Raw genomic sequence first — 20,065 nt, forward strand, 5'->3', positions numbered from 1 at the left:
TTACTGCCTATATATTTCACCATGAGAATTTTTCTCTCTTATGTGTAAGTTCCCCATAAACAGTTTCTTTTCCAAGCATTTACTTTTTGGTAGTCCTTAAAACAGAAAAAAAGGTGGTGAATAACAAAATCTAACCAGTGTTGGTAGGAACATTTTGCATCTCTTGTCAAAATCGTTGTTTGTAGGATGTTGTGACTGCTGGGTTTTGCTTGTGTAACTACCATTAAGGTGTCTGTAGTTATGTAATTGGAGTGTGATTTTGCAATATTTGGCCACAGAATGGAATCTCTAGCTGTGGTGTGCCGGGTCATTGCCACCACTACATATAGCTTTGAGCGATCATTCAGAAACCCATATAGCTGTACAAGCAAATTGCATAGAGGAAAAATGGGCTGGAAAGGTCCCTTATGAATGGAATCTAAAAATGAAAACATGTTTACAACCTAGTAACCTGAAAATACAAATTAACACTTGTTAAGAAAATGGTAAGTAAATGCATATATGTAAATTCGGTACTTAAACACCCAACAAAGTAATCTTGGAAATAATTTGTTGGGGTGCATATTAGCTCTGATTCTCACACAGTACTTCTAGTGTAACAAACAGCACTTTAGTGAGGGATACTAAAAGTTACCAGCTCATATTGCACAAAAATAAGTAAGAAAAACATTTTACTTTCTCGGTTACCTATGAAAACTGGTTGAATAGTGAATTTAAAAAAAAAAAAATTCCCAGGCTATCTTCTCTCAAGTGAATTTCAGATTGAAAATATTTCTCCTCAGTTTCTTTATGTTAACTAAGTTTAAGTACCTTTTTTAAAGGAAATGCCAAAACACATAACTTGCAGTACTTTGAAAAAGCAAATACAAAAAATTCAGAGTATTTTCATCTTTTATTTAGATGTTTGTCTAAAGAGCAAATATAAATTATTTCAAAATAGGGTTATTTCTTCATCCGAGGAGCTAATACAGAGTTGCAGCCAGAATTGTATAACAAGAACTTAATGTTGGGCAGAATGCTGTCATTTCATTTTCACGTTGTCTTTTTGAACTTGTCTGATTCAGTGCATATATCTATTATTCTGAGAATTATTATCTTTTCTGCATAACCCTGTGAAAACAAAGTCTGCTTACCAGAGGTGAGCAGCTGAAGGTAGTAGAGCACTTCAGGACAAATGCCTTTGGTCTGTTCTGGCTCTCTTGGAAAGCCAGAGATTCACTGGTTATATGTGAAAGACCTCGATAACAGTTGACCAGATGGACAGTGAGTGTCTTGTAAAAATCCTTTTTTGATGGAATCTCTTTGCCTGAATTTCACCCCTTGAATTCTCAACAGTGAGCTGTGATCCGCACTGTGGCTAACACGATCTGTTAGACATACAGGTCTTGTGATTGTAGTTCCATGGCTAAGGTTTTGTTAAATTCTGCATTTTAAGTGCTGTTTCACCTTCTAAGTTATCTATTATATTCTCAAAATCTACACTTAGATTTTGATTGTAGAATTAATATTTTGAAATTAGTCAAAGAATCCATTAACTAATTTGGGTCAAAGTGTGTGTAAAACAGCATCTTCTCTGCATTTTTTTTTTTTTCTGAACAATGACAGCAAAAGGTCCATAGAAAAACACAACTAAATGAAAATACAGATGTTCACCCAAGCTCATTCTGTATGCCTCTATATTTTTCTGGTTGAACATTCTGCACAGTGTAAGATATGGATACACTGAGCTAACAGTGCTTAGAGTTTTGGTTTGCGTTTCCAGATTTTATTTTAATAATATGCATATTACCACTGAATACATTTTTGTGGGGTTTATTTGCATATAATGCTTCCACAAATTCTTTGCCATTGCAACGATTTACCTTTTGGGGTCAAGTGGCTTGGGATACTGAGTATAATTCCAGTTCACGTACTGTTATAGGAGGAACGGGAGATGCTCTTTTCCAACCTGAAGAGACAACGCTATCCTACACATTCTAAAAATGTCTCTTGATGTGCTCCTTACCTCTTCAGGAGAGCTCAGGTTGTGCTGGATGGAATGAAGGTTATGGGGAGAAGAGAGTGTGGAGGAGAGCGGGGAAGTAGTAGTGCCTGCTCCTCTACCTCCTAAAAGCCTTAGGGGTCACCATACCTCCTCCGACCATAGGAGGAGGTTAAAGCTGGACATCCTTTGAATTCCTCCAAGTCTTTGTTCCAGCACTGCTATTTGCCATGGAAGACAATTTTTCCAGGAGGATTGTGGGAGACCCAAGTGATTATAAATTATGAGGACACAGAGCGGACAGACAGAAATGTGAGCGCTTGCACTTCAAGGAGTGAATAGAGAAATGACGCTCTGAACAGGGAAAGAGTTGACAAAATACAGGAATTCCTGATCCCACTTCTAGCTCACTGAAATCCTTCTAAACTCTTCCAAATCTTCTTCTCTAGACAATATTAAAAACCACTTTATGCTTTTCAGCCACCTTGCTTCCAAATCATTTTGCAATCTCACTGGTCCTTTCCCTCTGCTTACTCAGTGGGAGTTTACCTTCTGGGTTGTCACTCACCCCTTCTGTACTCCTCTATAATTGACTTTTCAAAGGTTTACGCAACCTTGATTTTTGCCTATACTGCTAAAGAAGCTTTGAAGTGTCTGTGGGTGTAGTATTAATACCTGTTTACTGTCCATGGTGATCACTTACCATATATTTAAAATAACATATTGTGTTCATTTTTGGCAGGTAAAAATAGGCCATCCTTAAAAATTAAATAACTTTATTCTTAAACAATAACTTGTATTTGGGGTTTGTTCTTGATAAGCTTTGAATGACAATAGGGAAGCTGTCAACTCTTGTCAATCACTTCATTATATACTCAACAACCTCCAGTCAGAACAGAAGAGAGGAGCATGACTGAGGAGCAGCAAACCTAATTGTAGACAAATAAAATTCACCCACACAAGAGAATGAAAGTACTAACTGGACGTTGCTGTATTTTTCCTTCCATCAGCCTTCACTTGTCAGTGTCTGCTTGACAAGCTAGGCAGATAAGTCAGGTTTTAACTATTTATTTATACTTTTACCCTTTCATTTTGCTAACATCTTTTTAAATGAGTAGTCTTTATATGCAATAAGAGACAGCATAATTTATCCACATGAGCAAGTAAGGAATACATACCCCAGACATCTCACTGTATTCTTACATTTGTTTTCTGATTTAACAAAAGGCTGAACTGTGGAAAATTCTGATGGTGAAATATTGTTTGATTATTTAAACTGCTCCTATTTTCAATGCATAATTAAGATATGCACTAAATGTCAATTTAATCAACTCACAGAACCTAGAGATTGATATTCTATGCATAAATCAATTATCGCTCTTTCCAGAATTCTTTTTATGGGACTTTGAGAAGCAACCTACTCAAAGGTTTCCTTGTCAACTTTGATCATTTAGATTTTAAGCAGCCTGTATCCAAACCTCTATTAAACCACTCCCCCAAAAACAAAAAGCAAACAAACAAACCCACCCCCCCAAAAAAAAAAACAAAAAACCACCAAACAAACAACACTATTCCAAGTGCAAGAATATTAAACAATATTAAGTGTGAATGAATTGTGAAAATGTGGTAAAACTTTCCCAATAGATAATCATTGTAAATTTTCTAATCTGTAAACAGACTTAGGAATGCATCCCAAAACATATCTGTGTCCCCCTGTCTCAGGAGAGGAAGGATTTTTGAAAAGTGAACAAGTATTTAATGTATGGTTGTATTTTTCTAGGAAATAATGGCTGACTAGTAAATCAATAAGTGATTTTGTTCTTGAAAGCTTAAGCTTTTTGGAAGAGTGGGTGAGTTGCTTGGAAGCTAGTGAGGTTGTACCTCAGCTTTGTCTTTTGGCTTCATCCTTGTACTATTAATAACAGCTCAGGAACTAGTCCCAGAGAAAAGCATAATACAAATGACCAAATAAATATAGGAAGAAACTTACAGAAATGACAGAGCAATTTACCAAGTTTCTAGTGAAGCCAATACCAAAACTGTAGCTTGCTTCAGTGTAGGTAGGTTTTTAGAGATAGGATGTTTCCTTTCCTATTCAGAAAATGCAGTTTTCTAAGATTCTCACAGTTTGTATTCTTTTTCATGTGCTCTTATCCTAGCAGAAAGCCTTCTTTCTCTCCAAAACCCAATTCTTGAAAGTTCTTCATCATTCTTCTTCTGGATAATGCATGTTATTTATTAAAAAGTAACTCCTCTTCTGTAAGATTATGTATTTTGCTCTACTGATCACATACATTTATAAAATACTGGAAACAGAAGAACTGCCCATACAAATGGCTGCTTATATCTACACAAGGTCCTATTAGCTTTGGTTTAATTTGATTTGAATTGATTGCTACCTAATAAATATTAGGGGCAGGGAATGTATAGCTTCTCATTTTTGTGTACTTTAATAATGATCTGAATTTTTGGTATTTGATAAAGATTTGAACAAGTTTGACTTGATCTATATTAATTTAATTGATATTTGTGTAAAAATATTTTTTTTATGTTTTGGGTAAATAAAAAACCATACACCTAAAAGAATCTTAGTTCCTTCTAACACTAAAGTTAGTGATAATGTGGAAAACAGTCTATACTGTCCCAGATCTTGTGTTAAATTCCAGGTAAATGTAACTTTGAGATATTGGGCACATATCTCTTGTGAGATACTGTTGTAAAGAGAGTCAACCTGTTAGATATTGCAAATTCTGCAGTGAAAAATGAGTACTGGTGGGTCAGAAGTCTTTCTGAACCATTGCTGTGGATTAACCCCAGTAGACAGCTCAGCCCCACACAACGACTCACACACTGCCCCCAGTGGGATGGGGGGGGAGTATCAAAAGTCCAAAAGTGAGAAAACTCATGGGTTAAGACAAAGACAGTTTAATAGTTAAAGCAAAGCTGCCCATACAAGCAAAACAAAACAAGGAGCTTGGGCTCTGTCAAGTGTAGTGGTTACTCAGTAAGACAAACACCATCACTCCGAATGTCCCCCTTTCTTTCTTCTTTCCCACAGCTTTTATTGTTGAACACGAGATCACATGGTATGGAATATCCCTTTGGTCAGCTCTCCCAGCTGTGTCCCCTCCCAGCTTCTTGTGCACCCCCAGCCTATTTGCTGGTGGCACAGTGTGAGAAACAGAAGAGGCCTTGACTCTGTGTAAGCACTGCTCAGCAATAGCTAAAACATTCCTGTGTTATCAGCACTGTTTTTATCATAAATGCAAAACATAGCACCACATGGGCTGCTGTGAAGAAAATTAACTTAATCCCAGCCATACTCAGTCCATCCATGTAAATCTGTGCTGTGACTATTGTTGAACACTGGGCACTTTTGCTCGCTGGATTTTCTCATTTTTACTTAGTAATTAGATTTTTCCTCATTCAGGATGAGATGAATGGGTGAAATTTTAAAAAAGTTAAATTTCTGATAACATATTTGCTCATAGAAATTTAGTTTTTGGGGTTTTTTTTGTTTGTTTGTTTGTTTTGTTTTTTATGTGTCACCACCCAAATTGTGAATATAACTTAGCCATTTGCAGTTTCACACCAAGCAGTCAGGAATTAGCAAAGTACATATTTTCCAAACTGTAAGAACATCAGTTCCATTTACTGATGCCTACCCCTGCATCTGCTGCTGAAGCAACAAACTGGAGGAGCAATCTTGACCATTACTTGCAGTAATATATGCCACTCTAACTATTGGAAGATGAACTACAGAAATATATCCTCATGAATATTTCTTTTAAATGATGTATTAAAGACTAATAAAAGAAGATGGACATATCTGAAAACATATTACAATCAACAACCCGATGTTAAAACAGTAATATATTTTGATTTTTTTCTAAGTTCCTTTTGTAGACAGAAACTCCTCTAAAAACAATTATTTATTTACTGAAGTTGAAAACAGGAGTAAAATTTGCATATAAGCCCTGACCTAAGAGAAAAAAGAATAAACAACTGAGAACTAAATGACCAAATAAGTAAGTGTCTCCCACCCAAGTTAAATGATTTGTAATTCAGTTTATTTCAACTGTCATCGCCTCTGCAATGAAAGAGTATAAATTCTAATTATTTTTCTTTCCTGTTTACAAGAGGAAATAAATACTTTTTGTGACTCAATACTTTTATAACCAAATTTCACTTAGCAGTCAAATTGCCTATGGTGGTAGTCCAGACCTGTTACTGTGACAATCTAAGTAACTTTTTTTCCTCTTAAGCTGCTGTCCTTCAGCATCAAAAAGAACATATAACTGAGAGCTTGTAAAATTATTGGGACTTTCCTTATTTTCTCACAATAATTTCTCATTATATTTTTCTGCCAAATTTCCTTCTGTGTCAGTTCTCCTGGGTTTGTTATTATCTGTCTTATATTATGTACTGAAACTAAGGCAGAATCTGCAATCTAGGTGGAACAGGGACAGCTGTTTCATCCTGTGTCCTGTCCAGCCTCAAAACAAAATATTCTGAATCATATCTAGTCACAAACATTTATTCTTACAGGGCCTTTTCACAGTCCAACTGGATGATTAACTGTGCTTTATTGGTGTATGACCATCATAGCCAAATTGTTTTCATATGCTGTATCTGCAGGTCCTGTATTTACAGCTAATAATTGAATCTGTCTTCTGTACCTCCAGGAAATTTCCTTTTCAGGACAGACAGCTGTGATGGATAGATACTGACTGCTCTGTGTGGGGAAAAAAATACTATATTTCATCTCCTCTAGATGTACAGAGGAAGCTCACAAATTTCTGATAGCCAACAGGAAAATGTGCTTTGGAAGAAACATCCCTTCAGTGTGCAAAGTGGTGGCAATTGTTGTTTCAGCCACTTTGTTTCCATCGCTTAGATTTTGAAACCTACTTATTTCCATTTCGTTGTGTAGTATTTCCTCGTTGTTTTCTTTCCTTCCCTTTTCCCATAAGAGGAATAAGAGGTATTCCAAGGAGTTGAATGATGAAAAACAACACGAGGTCCTAATAGACAGGATGTCTGCATATTTTGCAAACTGCACAAATGCTGCACTCATGGGTTGAGAAAGTAGTTATGAACTCTAAAATTTAATTCTTGCACTTCCAGAAGGAAGAGGTCCTCCTTGTAGTGCTCTTTTCTGTTAAATAATTGTTTCTCCTCTAAGGTATCTCAAAAATTGTTCACATAGGTCAAGAACTATAGTTACATCTATTTTTCAGTCTCTCATTAAAATCAGATGGCTATCTCTTGTGCACTTTACTTGAAAAAACTGGATGAATCTCACAGTATTCTTTTCCCCAGTAGGACAGCTTCTAACACTGCCTTGGGATCATACTTTATGTCTCACACATTTAAAATAACAGTGATTTAGGGTAATGGGGGAAGGAATGGTTATTTTGTTTACTCATTAAAGTGGCAGTTTTAGAGGTAGGTGCATAAAATTGCTTGTCTTCTAGTTACAGAATATTTTCAGCGGTAAAGCAGTTTTACACTAAGCTTCCACCTAAGCCACTAACAGAATGGTCTTTAAATTAAATTACTTATTTGGTGTTTTTTCTTCTTGTTTTGTTTGGTTTGTTTGTTTGTTTGTTTTAATAAAACCCTAAGACAGGAAGGTGAAGTTAAATTCTGTAATTTAGATATTCACAGGGCATTTTCTTTCTGTATAGAGATAAGTAACATATTCAGGAAGTTTCCAAACCTTTTCATCTCTTATGTAGGAAAAAAAAAAAAAAAAAAAAAAAAAAAAAAAAAGAGAGGTACAAGCTTGTATTTCCTTGAATTTTATCAAGATTGACTGAAGTCCTTATTCAGGAAGTTCAAATATTGGCAATTGCATGTTTTTGCCTGGTGGATTAGATCCCACCTCAATATGGCCACTAAAGTGAATACTGAGGATGCCATTGACACTCCTGTCTGACCTGCCATCAAGATCCAGTGTTCACTGTGGTGTATATGAACTTTGTATTTTAATTAAGTCTCATCTGACCATTGTTATTTGCCGTGGTTTAGCTTGTTAGGCTGCTCCATGAATGGGAATGTGTAGAGCTAAGTCTTTTTGAAATTAAAAGCTTCCAAATTATTTTGGATATTATTTGATATATTTGCTTTTTAGATGGCACTGCATTGTCTTGATTAGTAAAGTAGAAGGGAAATTGCTTACCGCTTCTGTTTTCCTGTGAATAAATTATCTTTAATCTTAATTTAATGTACCATCCTGATAAGTACAGAATCAGAGAATGGCTGGGTTTGGAGGGGACCTCTGGAGATCATCTAGTCCAACCCACCTGCTAAAGCAGGTCTACCCAGAGTAGGTTGCACAGAAATGTGTCTGGGTGAGTTTTGAATGTGTCCAGAGAAGGAGACTCCACAACCTCTCTGGGCAGCCTGTTCCAGTGCTCTGGCACCTCAAAGTAAAGAAGTTTCTCCTTATGTTTAGGTGGAGCATCCTATACTTCAGTCTGTGCCCATTGCCCCTCATCCTATCATTGGACATCACTGAAAGGAATCTGGTCCCATCCTCTTGACATCCACCCTTGAGATATTTAGAAGAACTGATGAGATCCCCTCTCAGCCTTCTCTTCTCCAGGCTGAACAGACCCAGCTCTCTCAATCTCTCCTCGTAAGAAAGGTGCTCCAGGCCCCTAATCATCTTTGTAGCTCTCCGCTGGACTCCCTTCAGTAATTCCTTGTCCTTCTTAAACTGGGGAGCCCAGAACTGGACACAGAACTCCAGATGCAGCCTCACCAGGGCAGGGTAGAGGAGGAGGATAACCTCCCTCAACCTGCTGCTCACACTCTTCTTAATGCATCCCAGGATACCATTGGCCTTCTTGACCACAAGGGCACATTGCTGGCTCATGGTCAGCCTGGTGTTGACCAGAACTCCCAGGTCCTTCTCTTCAGTTCTGCTTTCCAGCAGGTCCACCCCTAACCTGTACTGGTGCCTGGGGTTATTCCTCCCCAGGTGCAGAAGCCTACACCTGCCTTTGTTGAACTTCATCAGGTTCTTTCTGCCAGGTTTCTTTCTGTCCTCCAGCCTGTCCAGTAGTGTTGCTGAATGGCAGCACAGACTTCTGGTGTGTCAGCCTTTCCTCCCTGTTTGGTATAATCAGCAAACTTGCTGAAGGTGCACACAGACTCTTCATCCAGGTCACTGATGAACAGGCTGAACAGGACTGGACCTAACACTGACCTCTGGGGGACCCCACTAACTAATGGGCTTCAAACAGACTCCATACTATTGATCACAACCCTCTGAGCTCTGCCATCCAGCCAGTTCATGATCCCTCTCACCATGTATGACCGCAGCCTGCACTTCCTGAGCTTGCCTTTGAGGTTGTGAGAAACGGTGTCAAAAGCCTTGCTTAAATCAAAGTAGACAATGTCCACTGCTCTTGTCCCGTCTACCCAGCTAGTCATACCATCATACAAGGCTATCAGGTTGGTCAAACATGATAAAAAGAGGTTATGACTTTTAAAAGAAGTCTCTATTTTAATTTCAAAGTAATTTTTTTTTTTTTTATTTGAAGGTGACTTGTTGTGATAGGACAAGGGATGATGATTTTAAACTAAAGGGGTGGAGATTCAAGCAAGACATGTGTAAGAAATTTTTTACAATGAGGGTGGTGAAACAGTGGCACAGGTTCCCCAGAGAGGTGGTAGATGCCCCATCCCTGGAGACATTCAAGGCCAGGCTGGACGGGGCTCTGAGCAACCTGATCTGGTTGAAGATGTCCCTGCTCAGTAACAGGGGGTTGGACTAGAAGACCTTTGAAGATCCCTTCCAATGCAAACTATTCTATGATTCTGTGATTAAGTTTCATTTTTGCATTGTTCTTCACCATTAAGACACAGAAGCCTGAGCTTCTCCTACTGTCCCTGCAGAAAATGTCCCATGGACATAATCTCCTTGGGAAATTGACCCCACAAGTTTTACCAGCATTACCAGAGATTTTGAATCACAGCTTGTGATTTCCTAATATAGACCAACACATAGTATAAAATGCTGCAGATACTTTTATAGATAATGTCTGGGCCTCCTATGACATATGTAGCATATGTTAAACAGCCTGTCTGTGTCTGCTAGGATAGTTGCTATCTCTTGAAATAACATATGTCAAGCCATCAAACTTTCTATTCCATTGCCATACCACCAGAGGTTTAGTCAATGTATTGCTTTCAGCTAGGGAGTATGAATTTTCTAAGTTCTGAGCTGTATCAACAGACTTTCGTAGTCCAGATGGGGCTGTAGACAAGTCTCTGCCACTTTTTCTGCCTGTAAATTTTTTCAGCAGGTTGAGTTGCCATGTTGTGGAAAATGCAGAAGCCAATGTGGCTTATTCAGCAGTAGGCTTTCATCGGTTCGGAAATACCATTTTAACACCGCTGAAAATTCATAGATGATACGTCATAGAAAAAAGGTGGCCTCTGATTCCTGTTGTTTATATATGTTTGAGAAACAGCAGTTTCCAATGATGATGTATTTTAGTTTGCCATATGTGTGAAAAGTTTAATTAGCATATTCATCACCCAGCCCAGAAGTAACATTCCTTTCACAGGCACTTCATAAATTGTGCAATTCCAGCAGTGTCAGCTCTGTCTCCCAGAAACAGTTCTGTGTCTGCCCTACAGCCATCCTCCCACAGCAAGCAAAGTGAGTGTGGCAGAGGAGTCAATGAGCTTGAATCAGGACTTCTAAAAAGTTACTGCTCTGGTATTATCTAAAAATTGATGGACATGAGCATGGACAATTCCTATTAACTTTAGTAGTAGCTTGGCTTTTGTGATCAAGAGCAGATGTCAGGCTCTGCTCTGGGAGTGTGCTCTTCTCCTGGATCCTACACAGGCTAGATAGTAACTGCGGTCTCTTTGTGGCAAGCAAACCATTGAAGGACGTGTTACAGTCATTACTCTTTTGTTCTTTTTGGGAACTAAATGATGGAGCAGTATCCTGAAAAAACTCCATTGCTTGTCGACCCATATTAATAGGGTATCACCTAGCAAATGGATTTGAAATTGCTGGAAACTTGTTCACTGGACAGAATTCATCAAGGGGCTATCCCATCAGTTGGAGAACTGGGCAAAGAGCTCCCTCAAATTTACTGCAGCAATTTAATATCAGGTGTGCACTTAGTTTAAATCATTTTGTGATCTTTTTAGATGATACTGGAATTACTGTGTGACAGTCAAAAAGTAGGTGGTCTAAGATACAAGATATCTGTTAATTTCAGTGATGGCCAAATGAATGACAAAATACTGAGAATGTCTTCACCTGCATTCTTATCTCTATTCTTATTTCCACATAAATCTGAAATGAAACATCATGCTATATTGGATAGACTTGCACAATGCGTTTCAGTTTAGGTCAAGGCCATTGATTTTTGAAATATTAGACTACACAAGATTACTTCATGTAACTCCAGAAAATTGTAGAGCAGAAGGAATTGGTGATTTAACAGCTAAACACATTACATTTCAGTTACCTGGCTATGGAAAATTATACCTGTATTCTATCCATAAAGAACAAATGGCTTTTGAATCCATAAAGAATACCTTTTCAAATGTTTATGTAATATGTACAAATGGATCATCTTAGTTCTTATGTGTCTTGTGTATGCCAGTATTAGCATAAAATAATGACAATGAAAAGGATCATTAAGTGTTTTCTTAATTTCTGCAGAATGTAGAGTTGCATAGTACCATCAGTCATTCATTTTGCCTTTTTTTATTTTTCTCTTATTTTTAAAAGGGAAATTAGCTTATTTGTGTGTCAGTGTATGGTAAATCATGATTTGAATTTCAATGCAGAAGGTAGAGTACAAGTAAATACTGAGCAGCCAAATTTTGTTACAGCTACAGGACTTCGAGTAGTAACTCCTGTTATGAATAGTCTTTTTAATTAGTCTGGAGTGCTTTCCCTAGGCAGGTTCTTCTCTGTTTAAATTTTCAATTCCTGATTGTGGAACTTGTACTGTTATTGTTAATGACTGTTATTACCAATCTAGCCGGATCAAATACTAGACAAAACTTAAGAGAACCTTCTGAAAGAGCCTCTGCTTTCCTTCATGTCTAGAAAATGTCAAGGGGAAGTGGTGATGATAACCTGGGGAGGGAGCTGTAAGTAAGAGCTCAGCTTTGCTCCATCCTTGTTGCAGCTGCTGGGACCATTGGAGGGTTCCCTTTGAGGGGCATTCAGGGCAGAGCCTGGCAGCCTGAGCCCATCCTGGCCCCCAGCAAGGAGCAGGGCAGCCAGGAGGCATCAGGGCAGCTCCCGCCCTGGGCATTGGGCACCTCCCTGGGGTGAACATGGGCCCATGGGTTGGCCCAGATCTGCAGGACCCATGACTAGGCAGAGCAGGGCTGTAGGGGGCTGAAGACTGGCCCTACTGCAGCACTGCTGGGGCAGGAGCTGATGGCCCCAAGGGGGCTGATGTGTGGTCCTGGGCCATGGACAGAGTGAGGGGAGCTGTGCTGGGAGCTGGACAAGGGCAGTCAGGGCTGGTAGTTCCCTTGGTGTCTGGGACTATGTTAGGTGCCCTCCTAGACCTCACAGTCCACACTGCTTCCAGCCTGAAAGAAACCAGTTTGTGTGTTCCCAACTGAGTCCATGGTGGAAACCAAAACCCAGTGAGTGGGGAAGACAGAGAGATCCACTTCAAAGGTAAAGCCATGCTGCAGGTTGAGCCAGCACACATAGTGATCTTGGTATTCTTGGACTCTGCTGGGAGTTCTAATGTGTTTTTCCTGCTACAGAATTTCTTATGATACCTGGTGATGTTATAAAATATTGCAGAGGTTTTGCATTGCTTTTCAGTGCTCATTCTCTATGAATCCTTAAAGTTATATCTCATGAATATTGAAATGCCTAATAAAAAGCAATTAAATGCAAACGTGTCAAATATCATTGCAAGAGATGGCCCAAGTTTTTATTCACTTAATTTGCTATAGATAAAAAATAGTTGAAAAGGCGAATGGGAAAAGATAGTGAATTTAGCAACACTTTGTTTTTACTGATTGTTCATAAAGTTTTGCAAGTAAAATTTCAGGCAGCACTGTAGAAATGTTTTCTATGTTGAGTTGAAACAGAGGAGCAAAATGTCCCCTTTCTGAGACTAAAAATGACGTAGATTTCAAGAAGTTTATTGCAGAGCAAAGAATAGCAGATTTCTGCCAATGAAATGTAGTGTCAGATCAGATAGTGACAAGCCTGGCACACAATCTTGTCTCCTGTCACACTAATGATAACTGAGGCTGTGGACAGAAAATCGAGTTGGAGAGTCAGTGGGTAGGCTGCGATATTGGTTAGAACAAGATAATCAAGCTATAAAATAGGTGGGAGAAGAGTGAAGAGAGGAAAACAAAAACAAACCAGGCAGTTAATTGTAATGTCTGAGATAACCCTGGAATTTTTCTTTTTCTCTCTCTTTTTTTTTTTTTCATTTTGCTAATATAACTGAAAAAATGAAAGCAATATGAATCTTTGAACTCCAAGTGTAGTTTTTCTTTTACACATTTCAGTGATTTTGATTTATTTTTTTAATCTATATACAGTGCTTCTACCATTATTTGATTAGTGCCTGATGAAATGAAGCTCCTGAGTGTTAGGAAGGGTTTCTGTGAGTTGCCTTATGTTGGCACATGAATTATACCTTTCCAGATTAAAAAAGAATGTTACTAGAGAATATGCTGTTGCCTATTCAGTAAGCTGTCATTGCTAATGGTAGGTGACTCCTTGTACCTCCCTGTCACTACTACTGTGGATTTTTTTTCAATTCATTAGTATAAATGCTTTACTAGATAAGTACTAGTTTACTACTAGTAATAGTAGCTTTCTATTAATATTTTTAATTTTCCTAAATTCAATATTATTGTTGCATCTCATTATATGGTTTTCATGTCATGTACTGTATGAATAAAATGTTAACCAGTGTACTTTTAATCTGCTGGTAATACAAAACAGACAAAAGTACAGAGCTGCTTAAATGAGATTCTTCATGCCTGTCTTTCCTAGTATGAATTTATGGCAGCTTTATAATAGTTTTATTAAAACTTTCAGGATGAAGGGACCTATCACTATTTATTTTGCTAACATTACTCTTTTCCATCCCTCTTTGCTTTTGTTGTCTCTTGTGACTCTCTTTGTCCTTAGCTGCTACTATCCATAAGTTTCCCCAGAAACCACTCCTGAGCAGAAACTAATCTACTGGTATTTTACAGCTTTCCATGGAGCTTTAGGACTTTTCAGTCTTATTGCTTATGCTACAGTTAATCTCTACTGCGTGTGTTTTTATTTTTCAGGAAACTGAAGCAGCAGTGCAGGCTAAACAGCCGAATGTGGAAGAGGTTTTGTCTAAAGGGTGTCATTTATATAAGGAAAAACCAGCCACTCATCCAGTAAAGGTAATGAAGCAACCTTTAGCAATATCCATTACTGCATAATGGGTTATGCTTCCCCTGTTGTACACTTGTCCTTGATGTGCTCTGTTTAAAATCAATGAAAGAACTTGGCAAATGGCATTTGTTCTGTTCTGTGATGACATAGCCAGGGAAAATGTAATGTTCTCAGCTAGAAAATTTTTGCATATTGTGATGGGAATATTGTTTTTGACATTAAGATTATTCTACCTATTCAAGAGTAATCCACATTGAAAGCAAATTTAATATTTGGTGCCCAATTAATGGCATCATATAAGTTTTCAAATTCCCTTATTTCAGAAATTTTGTCAGTTTTAAAAAATGAACATGTTTTCTAGAAAAGGTAAGAGTCAAGTCATAAAGAGGGCCTTTTGCTTTAATTTTCTCCCACTGTGAAGGAAAGAAGCCATGGAAATGCAAAATTTTCCCACTCAATTTTTCTGCCAAAGGTCATCTAGAAGGACTGACTTGATCCAGTTTTGGAGCAGAGGATACATTGTTAAAAAGTCTAATGCATCCCAACACTTCTTTTTTAGGAAAATGTACTACAGAATACTTTTCCCCAGCAAAGGAATCAGTTTGGGGGGGAAATTTTATACTCAGTTTCCTAAAGACTATGTAGACCTTCCTGCAGAATCTTGAAGCAGAAATTAATCAGCAAGCAACCTGTCACATGTGGTTCAGCTACTTTTGGAGTGGGAGACCAAACTAGTAAGATCACTAGTAGATCAAGGAGAGTTTGAGCTGGTTTCTGGTTTTATAACTGCTAATAAAGTATCTGTGAACATGGTGATTAAGAGTTCCCAGAAACTGTAATAGTGGCTTATTGATTACACCGTTTATTGCAATTGCCTCTCACTGGGCAGAGATAGTAAACTTTGTCACTGTGTTTAGAGCTTTTCCAAAACTACAGAACTCAACAACCTTATTTTACAGAAAAAGGTTTCCTCGCAAAATTAAGATGTCTGTAGGTGACCTCTACAGTTAGTTGCTTGGTTTTGCATCCCCATTTACTTGCTATGCTTGGAGTATTATTTTATTACTTTTACAAAATTTCCTCTAGATTACTTGTAAATCCCACCAACAGATCACCATCACAGGAGCGTGCAAATGCATTTATTTCCACCTCAGAAATTAATAGATATTTAAGAATTATATGGTTTATTTTGTTTTTTTCTTGAACAGAAATTTTTAAGAGTTCATATAATCACAGAATCATCACAGAATAGTTTGGGTTGGAAGGGACCTTCGAAGGTCTTCTAGTCCAAGCCCCCCTGCAATGAGCAGGGACATCTTCAACTAGATCAGGTTGCTCAGAGCCCCTTCCAGCCTGGCCTGGAATGTCTCCAGGCACTTCTCAGGGCAACCTGTTCCAGTGTTTCACCACCCTCATTGTAAAATTTTCTTCCTCATGTCTAGCATGCACCTCCCCTCCTTTAGTTTAAAACTATTACCCCTTGTCCTGTTGTAACAGGCACTGCTAAAAAGTCTGTCCCCATCTTTCTTATGGACCGTTTTTAAGTACTGAAAGACCACTAATGTCTTCCTGGAGCCTTCTCCAGGCTGAACAACCCCAACTCTCTCAGTCTGTCCTCATAGCAGAGCTGTTCCAGCATTCTGAACGTTTTGTGGCCTCCTCTGGCCCCTCTCCAACAGGTCAATGTGTTTGCTGTGCTGAGGGCTCCAGAGCTGGATGCAGGACTCCAGATGGGGTCCCACCAGAGCAGAGTAGAGGGGCAGAATCGCCTCCCTTGACCTGCTGGCCACACTTCTTTGATGCAGCCCAAGATACGACTGGTCTTCTAGGCTGCAAGCACGCATTGCCATTGCAGTATCTATACTTTTTTTTTTTTAATGATTGCTTCTCCTAAACAGTGATAAAACACTAAATGAGGTGAACTCGAGGTGACTTAGTGTGCTACTGAGAATGGGCAGAAACAAAGCTTTTGACTCTGTGTTGGGTGCTTTCCTCAGCTAACACAGTGCGGGTATTGTTGGGAACTGAAACATGTCATCTGCATTCTGAATGGATGATGGAACAAAAATCACTCTACAACAACTGCATTTACTGATTTCATATGACTTCAGCTGCAGTTTTAGGGGATCTTCCTCCACATTTTAACAAGCAAAGCATTTTAAACAGTAAAAAACTAGAGGTTTGGGCTTTCTAGATTTTTGCAATTGCATATAAAGAATTGCAAAATGAGTGTTGACATTTTCATGGAGAAGAAATAGTGCTTGCTTTACATACCACTGACAGAAGTATAAACGGTGTGAAACAGTTCTGTTTAGGCCAAACTTATGACATAGAAGTGTAGTCTGTGTCATTTTCTTTTAAGTGTTCACATCAGAGACACTGAAACCTGCCAATTTCTATCAGATGCACTGGAACAAGATAACTCCTTAAATAAAGATTATGATATTCCTAGAGATGTAGATTTGACAATATAAAATGTGTCTGCAAGGAAGTCAGTAAGTACTTGTGGAGTAGTGAGTATTTAATTTCTAGTCCCTCTTTAATTGTATTTTACTTTTAAAAATTCCATTCTGTAGTTCAGTTAATTGAATGACCTCTGGAGTTAATTTCTGGTTCACTCTCTGTCTTGTACAGTAAGCAATGAAACAGTGAATTTATACTGTCAGGACTGTTGAATTGCTTTCTTGATGATGCAGATTTTTTTAAGCTTCCACGCATCTATACTGAACTGGTCTTCTGTCATCATTATTCATGAGTAACTTCCAGCACTGTCTGCTGTTTACTTGTTCCAATATAGACTTTTCAGCAAATGTCAAAATAATTTTCTACACAAAAGGTATTTTGTGGAAGCAGAAATAATTTTTACTCAAACTAAGGTGTTTTTCAAAAGGTATTAGCAAAGTTACAATGTTAAGCACTCAGAATTTTAGAAAATTATTGAATTAAAGCTGTTGTGATGGCCTTGGTTTAGACTGAACCCTGCTTAATTCAGTACAGGATATGGACAGCACTTATACCACCAGCAACAATTCAATACTCATACTCCCCTTTAAAAGCATTAAATACTTGCATACCTTACTTGGCTACTTGGTAGATTTAGTTCTCTGAGGCACCCTTGTCTTAGTTTTCTGTTTTTTCTCTCTGATTTCCTTAATTCACCACAGATCTTCTCATTCTTTTCCGTAAATGATGTACAGGTTCTATAGACTCATGCACACTGCAAGCCTCTCTTGTGCTTGAAAACATTATGTGTCAGGGAATTAAAGATATTGTTGCAATTATGTGAATTGTATCTGAATTAATGTTCGTTGTGGATGTTATTCTGACATTTCCCAATGTTTAACTGTTTATATTTGCAACCTTTATAATATACTCTCATTATAGTGTTTTAAATGCAAATTAAATCCCATGGATTTATATTGGCACATACTTAATCTTATCTTATACTTATGTCACTGACATAAGTATATTTTCATACCTTCACTAAGCATACTAAAAGTGCTGATATTGGAATTTTGCAATGCAGGACTATAAAAATATTTCTGTTGGCAAATCAAATCCTAGTATATGCTGATTCAAAAGTCAAGAATAGAATGAGATGTGTGATCCTTTAAGCACTAGCACTTTAATAATCAGACCTATTCACTTTGAATAAATGGATTTCATGCTTTTGAAATACATTTCTGTAAAGCCTTTGCAGGTGGGGGAGGGAGAGGTTACTGCTGGTGACAGTAGCAATTGAAAGAACGTAAGTCCTAATCTCATGATTAACAGCACTTGAACAGAACAGTTTATTCAGGAAAGGATTTCTGTGGCAGTGGAAGAGTTGTAGTTCCCTTGCCACAGCTCTCGATTTGTCCTTTCCCATATTGGGTGGGAGAGTAAGTACTAAGGAACTCATTTTCATTGTCCTCAGTCTTGCATTTAAAAGACTAAGTCATTTCTATTTCTAAATACCCTTACCTATTTTTAGTGCTGAGGATGAGATTAGTTCATGTATGAATGTTAACCTCACTTAAATTGCAATGGTACTGACATCTAAAGGAAATCAATAAAACAATAAATGTCTTCCTCAGTGCAACATATTTTGATCCTCTCTTGCCACTCTAGACTTGCAATTATAACAAAAGGGTTGTGCTCAAAGAAGTTAAGATTTTAACGCATGAACTCTAATTTATGACAGGTGCAAGATTTGATCAAACTATAATTCTGATAGAAGAGTTTGGAACTAGCTACTCTCTGATTAGTGGTGTTGATATTGTCTCAGATAACCCCCTCTAATCTCTGTGGTGGGCATGTTTCATATTTTTTCATTGCTGGAAATAAATCCCTTGCTCACATCCACATGAATGATTAAGCAGCTACTCCTAGTGAGGAGCAATATTATTTTTTTACCATCCCTATCTCTTTCCTGAGTTAATGTGAACATACTGTAAAATAAAGCAAGACTTCGATAGTGTGATCTCTCTAGATTTTATTTTTAAGGGCTCTCTGCACTCTCTGCTACTATTGAATTAATATATATTGGAGCAGTCCTTTGCATTTTAAACTCTGGAAGTAGAATCTTGGGCCACAATGGCAGAGAGGAGGAAAAAAAAAAAAAGAACGTTAACATCTGCCATAAAATGTATCCAAAGTGTATGTTTCTGTGTGTCTGTTATCTACACAGAAATAAAATATAAATATGATTGTGAATTATCAGATGACAAGTTGCATTCATCATGCATACCTGATTGCTTTTTTTGCCTAGTCCTCATAGTCTGTTATCAAGGAGAATCTCTGATGTTCCTGACTTTTGGTTGTATTTTTAATGCAGTTTTGAAGTACTCTTAAAAATAAAAAGTTATCTTATTACCTAATGCAGAATTGTATCCTTTCACTCCTGCCGTATCAAAAAGCATTTACACAAAAACCTGTCCAGAGTTTATACCAAGTAATATTCTGGTCTCCATTGGTGACAGATACAAATAAACTTTGCAGATTTAGGGTATTTTTGGCAAAGCTTAAGGCAAATTCTAGAAGTGCTCCTCTGACACATCAGAATATAAAGTTGTGCTACTTCATTGTCTGTGAGTGTGGGTGTGTGTGTGCACACAGTGCAATTTAATGAGTATTGCTCCCTATCCCTCTCCTATTGACCCCTGTTGTCTTAGACTCTAGGTAATTAAAGTACCTTTCTTAATCGGAATCCTGTTTCCATCATGGCTGGATTGTGATTTAAAATATATATCTAATTGTGAGTTGGAAACAAGAATACTAAAAGCATTCCTGAGTGGCAGTGGTACACTGCACTGCTTTCTGTAGCAGACAATCAGGGAGAAGCAATCTTCATTTTAAGAGTTTAGAGATGCCAGCATAGAATTAGCAATGCTTCATCTTTCTTTACAGTCCTTACAGTGAGGAAGAAAAGGGGGTAGAAAAAACATTTTCAAGTCTAAATGCTTCTCAGGGTTATCTGAGGACGGATGTAACTCACACTCCAGGCTCTCACTTAGGTTTTGTTTAAAAGTAACAGATTAGGCATTACTGGTCAGGACTGAGTGCTCACACACTGAAGTTTGTGACTCCCTGAAGACTCCAAAGACTTTTTTTTTAATAGGTGGAGAATGTGTTCTGCATTTGATATTACAAACTGCAGAAGTTTTATTGATAAGGTTTTTGGTTTGGGT

The 20,065-nt window shown here is 37.9% G+C and overlaps 1 protein-coding gene across 12 annotated transcripts in view; it reads left to right on the forward strand.

The window, feature by feature from the left end:
* Nucleotides 1-20,065, forward strand: part of DMD (dystrophin) — a 1,243,922-nt gene that overhangs the window by 861,506 nt on the left and 362,351 nt on the right. For all 12 annotated transcript variants that reach the window (XM_065859822.2, XM_071812115.1, XM_071812091.1 and 9 more), the window contains one exon: nucleotides 14,303-14,404. In XM_065859822.2, coding sequence (XP_065715894.1) covers nucleotides 14,303-14,404 — 102 coding nt within the window. The remainder of the gene's footprint in view (nucleotides 1-14,302; nucleotides 14,405-20,065) is intronic.

The sequence above is a fragment of the Patagioenas fasciata genome, chromosome 1, assembly GCF_037038585.1.
Source record: "Patagioenas fasciata isolate bPatFas1 chromosome 1, bPatFas1.hap1, whole genome shotgun sequence".
NCBI lineage: Eukaryota > Metazoa > Chordata > Aves > Columbiformes > Columbidae > Patagioenas > Patagioenas fasciata.